The sequence below is a fragment of the Vigna angularis genome, chromosome 1 (assembly GCF_016808095.1).
Source record: "Vigna angularis cultivar LongXiaoDou No.4 chromosome 1, ASM1680809v1, whole genome shotgun sequence".
Lineage (NCBI taxonomy): Eukaryota > Viridiplantae > Streptophyta > Magnoliopsida > Fabales > Fabaceae > Vigna > Vigna angularis.
This window is the reverse complement of record NC_068970.1, coordinates 42,683,920-42,694,820: the sequence shown is the minus strand read 5'-3', so window position 1 is coordinate 42,694,820 and position 10,901 is coordinate 42,683,920. Positions and strand designations below refer to the sequence as shown.

The 10,901-nt window shown below is 31.6% G+C and overlaps 1 protein-coding gene across 2 annotated transcripts; it reads left to right on the top strand.

The window, feature by feature from the left end:
- Positions 1-608: 608 nt before the first annotated feature.
- LOC108347873 (cysteine-rich receptor-like protein kinase 43) lies at positions 609-5,387 on the top strand. Of its 2 annotated transcripts, XM_017587325.2 has the most exons (7): positions 609-996; positions 1,106-1,245; positions 1,477-1,687; positions 2,321-2,555; positions 2,673-2,747; positions 4,293-4,443; positions 4,712-5,387. In XM_017587325.2, the coding sequence occupies exons 1-7, from the start codon at positions 915-917 to the stop codon at positions 5,108-5,110; spliced, it is 1,293 nt and encodes a 430-aa protein (XP_017442814.1). In that variant the 5' UTR covers positions 609-914; the 3' UTR covers positions 5,111-5,387. The 2 variants fall into 2 exon arrangements, with proteins under 2 accessions (XP_017442814.1, XP_017442815.1); XM_017587326.2 differs by lacking the exon at positions 2,673-2,747 and having other exon boundaries at positions 613-996.
- The last annotated feature ends 5,514 nt before the right edge of the window (positions 5,388-10,901 follow it).

Genomic DNA, 10,901 nt, shown 5'->3' with positions numbered 1-10,901 from the left:
TATATATAAAAGGTTTTTTTATATTAGTAGTTCCTTATCCATAAATAATAATATCACATTAATCAATTTATTAAAAACATCACTCTCTTTAATATCGCATATATTAAAAACTAATTTAGTTATTCACCGTGCAATCTATCTATTAATTTTGTTTAATAATTTATATGCATTTTTTCAAATAAATATTTTAAAAACATTTTAACATTTTTTGAAAAGATTCATAACTTTAAATTGAAAAACCCGAAAAACAAGGAAAAAGAAATTAGGTATTCATTTTATTAATATTTTAAATCATTACATTAAAATTTAATATTTTGTATCAACATTTATTTTAATTACTAAAATTATTGTCTAATATTAATAATGTTCAAAGTTTCTTAAAAATATTTTAAAATAATCTTTATAAAGTATTTCTTACGTGAATAAATTTAATTTGGGAAATTTGTATCTGAAATCTATTAAATAAAAGAAGTCTCCAAATTTGGGTCTTGCATAGTGTATTTATTTCCAGAGGAAAAAATAACAAAAATATTAAAAACACTCGTGTTAGGAAATAACGTTGAGGACCAGATTTCCCTTTATAAACCAAATAGATCTAGTATCATGAATATTATTGGAGGAATTTTTTTTTTTGGAGTTTATTGAAGAAAAAATTCAGACCGTAACAGAGTCAATCGAAAGTTCAACGAGTGCAACACGCTTCTCTCTTCTTTTCCATTGTTTATTTGTTCTTCTGTGCCAACAAAAGCTCAATTTTCTCCTCCAACTCTAGTTTCCCCACGAACCCATTTTTCATTTTCCCCAAAAGATCACAACTTTGCTTCAATCTATTCTTCCTCTTTTCCTTTTCCCGTTTTCGTTTCATGGGCATCTCTTGAAATCTGGAACCATAGACATTCTCATTACACACCGCCATGGACAGGGACAAGGACAAGTCTCACACTCACAGTTTTTTTCGCAGTTTCGTCAAACACTTCAAATTCGGTTCCAGTAAAGGTAATTCCTCTCTATTCTCTTCAATATCTGTTTAAAACGTTTAATTTTCTGGTAGACGAGTTGTCTGATTTTACCAGAATTCTGTTTCTGCTCTGTTGTGTTTGGTCAGAGGGAAGCGATGAAGCTGACATACAGAAAATGGCTGCGCAAGAGCAGAAGATTTTTGCCTACGAAACCTTGGCTTCTGTCACCAAGAATTTTAGTGATATTCACAAGCTAGGCGAGGGAGGTTTTGGCCCTGTCTACAAGGTATAATAAAAATCAAGAAGCTTTTAATTGGTTTGTTCTGGTTCATGTTTTCTCTGAAATTCAATCCAAACCTAGTTCTCTCTTCCAAATTAAAGGTTGGATTCAAGGACTTGATGTTTTTCTAGTATTTTGCTTTTCCCCTTTTGTGAAAATTCTCGAAAATAAAAATGCTCCCTATTGTATTCAACGTGTTTGTGATTAGTGGAATTTGGGTTTTGGGTTTGTTTGCAGGGTAAGCTGAATGATGGGAGAGAGATTGCTGTGAAGAAGTTATCACACAGTTCAAATCAAGGGAAGAAAGAGTTCATGAACGAGGCCAAGTTGTTGGCTCGTGTGCAGCATCGGAATGTGGTGAATCTGGTGGGCTATTGTGTCCATGGCAACGAAAAGCTACTTGTTTATGAGTATGTTGCTCATGAAAGTCTAGACAAGTTTCTTTTCAGTGAGTGCTTCTTCAATGCCACTCCACATTCATTCATCAAATCATCTCAAACCCATCCTCAATTCCTCATTTTTCCCGATCAGTGTCGTTTATGTTCTTCACCATTTCCAGGAGAAAATTATTAGAATTTATTAATCGAGTCTGAAGAAACTTTGTGAAACAAAGATAGCTGAACCTGAAGAAACTCTAGAAGAGACCTTGACTTTTCCGTATTGATAAGAGAATGTTTACAATGAAACTCTCCAATTCATATTATCTAAGCTATGACATGGCATGAGGACTTTTGTTGCATGAAGCATCCCTAGGATTTTGTTTACCTTTAGAATCATGCACATGTGGTAATGAATGTGGTAATGAATGAAAAGTAGTAGCAGTTGTTGAGAGTTGTTAGAAGAGGAACATTCAAATTTGGATTAGGCATCCACTTTCTAGGAAGGATAGTATATGGAAATGAACTCTTTTGTTTCTAGATTGTTTGTTGTGGTTGTCACTAATAGCACGAAACATAATAAAATGTTGATTGGGGAATTTAGGAGGAAGAATTGAGGTTGTGTTTTGTTGATGTTGATGTTGATGTTGTTTTGATTAGTGAATTGTTATTTTTATAACAGTGGTAAGTTGAAATGGATGCAGAATTACAAAAGAGAGAGAAGCTGGATTGGAAACGTAGGTTGGGCATAATCACAGGCGTTGCAAAGGGGTTACTTTATCTGCACGAAGACTCACACAATTGCATCATCCATCGCGACATCAAGGCCAGTAATATCTTGCTTGATGACAAATGGACGCCCAAGATTGCAGATTTTGGCATGGCTCGTCTCTTCCCCGAAGATCAGACCCAAGTCAACACACGTGTGGCTGGAACCAAGTAAGCCTTGCCTTTTCCTCTCGTTTTATTTTTATTATTATTTTTTTTCAAAAGATTTCTACCAAATTTTGAATATGTTTCTGCATAAATAATCGCATGTTGCACCTGGGAATAAAGCCAAACAAAATTTAATACGACTTCTTCATTCGCATACACACTAGTTTGGATCATTTCCACGTTTTTTGGTATCAGGTAGTATATTTTATTAAAGATACTTTTTTTTTCTCGCTCGGTTGTTTTTTAGACGAATTTAGTTAGTAATTCAAGATTATTATAATTTAGTGAAGAAACTTGACACTCTTACGTAATTTTATTCAATGGACAAACCTCATCTATTAGATTAATCTGATTTGGTACAAAGATAAGTGAAATTTAATAAAATAATTAATTTTTTTGCCAAGGATCCAACTCAAAAGTTTGAATGATTCAATTTTAGGCTCGATCATACATGAGCTTTTTATGATGAGGAAAATAACTATCACATAAAACTGTGCAATTTAATTATATTTAAAGTGGCATAAAAATTAGGGTTTAGAATGTATTAGATAAGAAAAACTAAAGTGAATAAAATAATTAACCGGACAAGTTAAAAATATATGCAACCTGAAAGAATAATAAGAAAAAAATAATTGAAAATATCATCATGGGCAGTGATAACTACAAACAAAGTGAGCTCATTTTCTTTCTACGTATTTTAATTTCAAATATACCCTTTAATTATATAAATCACTTTACTTATTTATTTTCTGCGGTACCCCTTCCAAGTAACTTGAAAAACTGATTCCCTCCCACCGCTTATCTTTTTTATTTTATTTTTTATACTTTGTAATATCTTATCCAATCATTGACTTCAAATTTTTGTAATCTTAAAATTTTTAAATAATATTATTAAATTTAAACGAAACAACAATAATTAAATTATATAGATAGATATATTTAAAAATATAAATTAATATACACATTTACGTATCAATAATGATTAAATTTTAACTTTATAAAATAAAATAACATGATAAAAATTCGGACATGCCAATTAGTCCATATCTTATTGCTAATTTAAAAAACGAAAAAAAAAACGTAATATTATTGCAAACTCGTTTTTCTTAACCTTACTAATTTTCTCTTTTTGATAATGTACAGAAGTATTTATTTTATCAAACATTATCAACTACTATAAATAAATAACGGACTTGAAATAAAATTTTATAAAAATCTTCTTGAAATTTGAATTCAAGTATATTTTTATTATTTTTTTCATTTCTCTAAACAGTTTCATTTGAATCGTCAGATCAAGTTAAAATTAAACGGTCATAATACTTTGTTGAAAATAAATAAACTTATATACATATAATATTATATACATTTAATAATAATTAATAAATTTTGAAGTGTCAATTATTAGATTTAAACGTCTTATGAAATCTTGTATAGTTTTAAAAGTAAACAACATTAAACAGTATGTTGTCAGGGCTCATCATATGACTTTTACATTTTTATCACTAAAATATATATGTAAAAAAGCTCTCTAGCTTATTCCTTTTGGCATCAACCGGTAGGATCTCCCAATATATCAAATCACCAGATTAAGAAACTGGCGTATCAGTTACGGCACTCTTGCATTGCACGTATTTGATGATATGACTGACTAGTCAAGTCAAGTGTTTTGACCCGTTTGTTTGTGGCTTATAGTTTTTTACTCTGAACTAATTATAATTACTCTACGTGGGAATTCTTCAGTGGATACATGGCTCCAGAATATGTTATGCATGGAAATCTATCGGTGAAGGCAGATGTATTTAGTTATGGAGTTTTGGTATTGGAATTGATCACCGGCCATAGAAACTCCTCTTTCAATTTGGACGTGGACGCCCAGAGCATGCTTGATTGGGTAACACTCTTTATTAATACTATTCTTTACTTCCGTCACTTTATTATTATTATCTCATTTATAGTATTTTCTTGTTCTAGTTGACATTTCAGCAACTTCTGAAGACTTTTTCTTTGATCAACCGATTAATTAATGAATTGTAGATCTTTTGAGTCTTCACAAAATTAACACCTCCAACCTAACATCAGCACCATTACTGCATGCCCACATAAGCAAGTTGCATCTAGAATTGATGGAGACTGGTTTGTTTTTTGTGTGGTTATAATAGGCATACAAGATGTACAAGAAAGGGAAGAGCTTAGAAATTGTGGATCCGACGTTGGCAGATACAATGGTAGGTGAAGAGGTAGCGATGTGCATTCAGATGGGTTTGTTATGCACTCAAGGTGATCCACAGCTACGTCCCACGATGAGGCGTGTGGTGGTGATGCTGTCAAGGAAACCAGGCCAGATGCAAGAACCAACCAGACCAGGGGTGCCTGGTTCTAGATACAGAAGACCTCGAAGACACTCTGCATTGTCTTCCACATTGGGTACCTCAGGTGCCTCCGATTCACACACTTCTGATTCAAGTAATTATACGACTGTTACTACTAGTGCCACTGGGACCAGCTCTGCCACTGTTGAATCAGACCCCAAGGGTAAACGTCCAATGAGGGAGGGTTAAGTCAGTTTGGTCAGGTTAGGCTCATTATATTTGTTTCATCTATTATGGGGTTATTCTTTTTGTAATGTAAGTATAGCTGGTGTGAAAACTGAGTGGAATGTACATAGTGGGAGGGCTTAGTTAGGCTAGGAATGCTTATTTTTTAATTAATGTTTACAAGTGAGAAATGGGAAGAAGTTAAGTATTCTCATTTTCCATGCTCCAACAAATGGTTTGATTGGTGTTGAGTTCTTTATTGGCACTTAGCATTACAAATGATTACGCCTCATTGTTGCGTACCCAGATTTCCAATCTCCTGTTAGGGATCTATTCACACTATATTGTTACCCTGATTTTGAATCTCCTATGAGAAATCTGTTCACACTTGTAAGTTGAATGCACATCTTCAATCATTTTTTTTGCTGTATGCATGGTTTTTTTTACGTAAATAGGAAAAAAATTATATGGGCAAAAAATTTAAAATTTACGTATTTAGGCAAGTTGTGGGGCTCAAACGATTTCAAATGAAGAAGTCGCGCACTCCCAAAACGATTTTAGGTCCATTTAATCGATTACCAGATCTTGTAATTGATTACACAGTATTAAACTCATGCGGGGGCACGAGTTGTCCTATAATCTATTACATCTTTGCCGTAATCAATTACCAATAACGTAAATGTGCAAAATTGATTACAACAGGGTTGTAATTGATTACCAACAGTGTAATTCGAAAAAAAATCCTCTAGTAATTGATTATAGAGTAATCGATTACAAGCATTTGGTATTTGGTAATCGATTAACAGAGAGTTTTAGTATTAAAGTAAAGAGTTTTTTTTTACCATGTATGTAAGCTATGTTTGTTGATTACACTGGTATACTTATTTATCATATATGTATGTTATTATTGTTTAATTATTTTAATCTCATTCTAAAGACAATATTGATTAGAATTGTAAAAACAAATTAAAATCATAAAAGAAAATTTATGTACAATAATGATACTATCTTATTAATTGATGAAGGGATTACAAAAAGATAAGATTAAAGAAAAACTATTGACGATATGGACATGTCCCCATATGATGACTTTTGTTGTGGTAGTAAGAGCATTTTTTTTGGTTGATCTGCGGTGGATTGGTCCATCTTCGTTATGGATTCTGGTCGTAGTTGGTCTTCGGGATGTCTTGCGTCACATTTAAGGGTCTGGTATGAAGTTTGGACTAGTGTATGTAGACCAATAATCTTCCTTTTAGATGAAGTAAAATTGTATTTCGTATGCCTTGTAAATGTTGTGAAGACTGTACACTGGATCAATATATTGAGTTAGTGATATATGGGAATATGCACAAACGCCAATGACATGATGGCATGGGAGGCGAGTAGCTTGTAAGTGACCACAATCACACTACCATTCATTTAGTCTGACACTATACAAAATTGGATGTGGGCGATATCGGTGTGGTGTTGAAATTTTCTGAACATCAAATTTAGAATTTTCACGATTATACCAGTGAACATGACAAAATGTGGATTGTTGTTGATATTTCCAATAATGTCACTGAGTTTTTCTGGATATTGGCGGTTTCCTTGTAGCATATACTTTGCTTTTAAGTCTGTTCAACAAATCATGATTGTGTCCTCTCAAATGTTGTTTTGATCAAAGCACAAATTGGTAATCAATGTGCTCCCTTTAGAACGGAGTTCATGCATTCAGCAAGATTAGTGTTCATATGTTCATATCTCCTACCTCCATGAAAAGCCTTAGACCATTTTTTTGATAGAATTTTATCTATTCAAGCTACTTGTTGGGGGAATTGGTCTCTCATTGCAGTAAGTTTTGCTGTCACAGTGGGTTGCTTAACCTCATAAGTTGTGACCATATAATAAAATAAAAATTTGAAGACTTTTGTGTACAAAATTTAAACTGAAAATTGGTAGTAAAATTTATTTACATAGTACCTAAGTTGATGAATTATCGTTTGAGTTCCTGATTCTTGAATTTGTTATTGAAGTTGGAGGCTAGATGATATATGCAATAAACGGAGTTTAAACCATCTTCTTCCCAACCAACTTCTTATGATCTTAAGGCTGATAGGATACCCTTTCCTCTGTCAATGATGATGTAAATACTTTGTTGAGGGGTAACATGTTCTCGAAGTAGTTGAAAGAACCATATCAGTGTCTCCTTTATCTCACCTTCTACAATGGCAAATGGCAATGAAAAAATATTTTTATTGCCATCCTAAATGATTGGGTGAGCAAAGTTTCATGATATTTTCATGTTAGAAAGGTTCGATATACTTGGAGAATGAGTTTACAATATTTGAATCCTTGTATGCAAGGACCGAAAAATCAGAAAACTCTTTCCATAACATAACAATCACTATCAGGTTATCCATCAATCTCCACTGGAGAACCAGTGCATTGGAGAATTGTACCAGGATTTGAATATTTGGCTACATATAACCACCTGGGCAGATGGTAATAAGAATCTTTTCAGTCACCAAACTCTATAGCAAGAGCCTTTTGTTTGGCCATTCAAGTTTTTTTGTATAATATAGAATATCCAAACCGATTTTTATGTCTGCAATCAAACTCTTGATGGGAATGGACGGGTTTGTCCTCACAAAATTTGATACGATAGCGGCAATATGATTACTATCAAGATTTGTATGATCTTGAGATAGTATGGTTGAGAAACACATATCTGGTCCATCGATGTTCTTGATTTCCCAATGTTGACGAACTTTGTTATAGTTTTTCCTCAAATGCCATTGGCAGCCATTGTGGTATTCGAGACATCGTACAACGTATATGTTAGGTTTCGATTCAACAATGTTGAATTTATATTTGTTGTTGATGTGATATGGTTTGATTGCAGAAATTGTGTCGTCCTTGGATTGAATTTACATACGCTCTTGCAGCTTTGGGATAGGTCATAATTATGTTCATCGCGAAATATGTTATATCCAACTCATTATCTGAGCTAAATTCATCAACATTATCTAATATCAAAAGTTTTTCATTGATGATTTGCGACAATGAAGATGCTCCGAAGTTCCAGGATGTCATTATGAATTAGTATTTGAGAAAGGACAAACAAAGAATTTGTGGAAGATACTTAGGATTGTAAAGACACATTGTAAAGAAGTAGTAAATATTTGGACTTGCAATGTGAAGACAATGGACAGACTTCATCCATATATAAACATATTTGGAATTGCAATCTGCACATGACATTATTTATTATGATGCAAAAACATATATGCTCATTGAATGCAGTTATCTAAACATATAGGAGCATGTAGTTACCTAAATATATAGGCTACAAATATTTTAACAAAGACAATACATTGCACATACGCATGAAAATATAATCTAATGAATGCAGGTTTGGTGGGTAATATAACATAAACACAAAATAAGTTTCTACTAACATAATTTGTAATAAATATTATCTAATTTTTTTTTAAAAAAAATTTACTTTAATAAAAGAAATCAAAATAAAAATAATTTAAATAAAAGAAAATAAATTTATGAAATTTGAATAACATAATTTAATTAAAAAATGAATCAAAATGAATTAATGGACAACATTAAAAAACAAAATTATTTTAATTAAAAACATAAATAATACTATCAAATATATTTATTCATTATATTTAAAAAAATTTATTAATTATATATATTTTACATTAATTAGAATATATTTAAAAATATAATTAATGAAAAATTGATTTATATTAATTAAAAATAAAATAAAAAAGTGAAATTGTAGGATATACTACTTCTGTCTATCCCATAATTTCACTTTTTTTTTCATTTTTTAATTAATATAAATGATTTCTAATCAAAAATAATTATTATTAATTAATTTCTTTTGATTTTAACATTTTCTTTAATATAATGAATTAAATAAAAATAATTTTAATAAAATAAAATCAATTTATGAAATTTGAATAACATAATTTTAACAATTATTAATAATTATTGGATCAAAATGAATTAATTTTTAATATTAAAAAACAAACTTTTTTTAATTAAAAATATAAATAATACTATCAAATATATTTATTTCATTATATTTAAAAACAAATTTATTAATTATATATATATATATATATATATATATATATATATATATATATATATATTTTAGATTAATTAGAATATATTTAAAAACATAATTAATTAATTAAAAATTGATTTATATTAATTAAAAAAATACAAAAAAGTTAAATTATGGGGTTACACGACTACTATTAATAAAATTTACTTTAATATAATAAAAATAATTTTAATAAAATAAAATCAATTTATGAAATTTGAATAACATAAGTTTAATAATTTTTGTCTAATTAATTGAGAAAATAAGAAAACAAATTTAATGTTTTAATGTAAATAATTTTTAATGAAATCAAATTATCAATAATTATTTATTTATGTTTTAAAATTTACGTTATTATAAAAAATTGAAATAAATTTAATTCAATGAAATAAAATTAATATATGAAATGACAATACTTATGGTTTGACACTATTCATTTACTATGTCTATGACTATTTTTGTTTTTGGTTGTATAGATAAATGCAATGTCATGTGCAAATGGTGGAGATATTCTCTGCTTGGTTTGGTTTGATGTAGGGATGGAAAAAAAATCCGTAATCACGGGTATCCACGGATAAAATCTGCTACGATATTTAGTACCCGCGGGTAAAAGGTATCCGCGGATAGCGGGTATTTTAATACCCGCTTGTTAACGGATCGGGTTCGGGTATCACATTATCCGTATCCGCGGGTATCCGCTACCCGTTAAAAATAAAATTACAATTTTATTCTTTAATTTTTTTTAAATTTTTAATTAGGTTTTTTCTTTTCTGTTTAATCTGTTGTAAAATTGGGCCAAGCCCAAATCCCTTTTTAGGGTTTTTTTTCCAAATCAGAATAAGGATCTTTTTAGGGTTTCTTTTTCAAATCAGAATAAGGTAAACACAAAAGTGGTGACGGCAAGGCGACAGAGGTCGACAACATGAGGAGACGAAACCCTCGTCGCTAAACGCCAAAGCCCTTGCCGCACCACCGCCGCGCCATTACCGCACCCTTGTCGCTCCATTCCGCTAGAAAAGAGATGGAGAAGGATATCTCCCTATGCGAAACCCTCTAAGGCTATGGCTAGTGCGCGAACCTGACGTAGAGAAGGGAAGAAGAAGGTCTCCTGACGCAACAAAAAAACTTGCGAAGCCGCCAACGAAGGCGAGATCAAGCCTGAGCCGCGCCTCCCACAATGTTGCCATTCTCGCCGCCGTGAGGTTGTGCCTCTGCTCGAGATGCAAAGCATTCCCGCCCTAAGGTTTGGTTGTTCGCGAGAGGGAGAAGAAAGAAGCTTGAAGCTTCTGATGGGCAATAGAGATTGACTTGAACAGAGAAGAAGAAGAAGGAGGTTGCTCCCTTTGTTTGAAAAGAATAAACCCTAGTGATTTCTGAAAGAGAGTAAATGGGTCAACCCATAAATTTTTTTTTGTATATTATTATTTATTTATTATTTTTTTCGTATGTTATTATTTTACCAGACAAGAAAACGAATATCCAACAGGTACCCGCGGGTAGGCAAAAATCCGCGGGTTTTTTTTAAGCGGGTATCTGACGGGTAGCGGGGCGGGTAACATGTACAGTTTTTACCTGCGAGTCGGATTCGGGTATCACACTATCCGTGTTCGACCCGACCCATTGCCATCCCTAGTTTGATGTGTCAATGACATAATTGAATGAAGGAGGCACGTTTGATTTACTTTTCAATGGCACAATAATGCT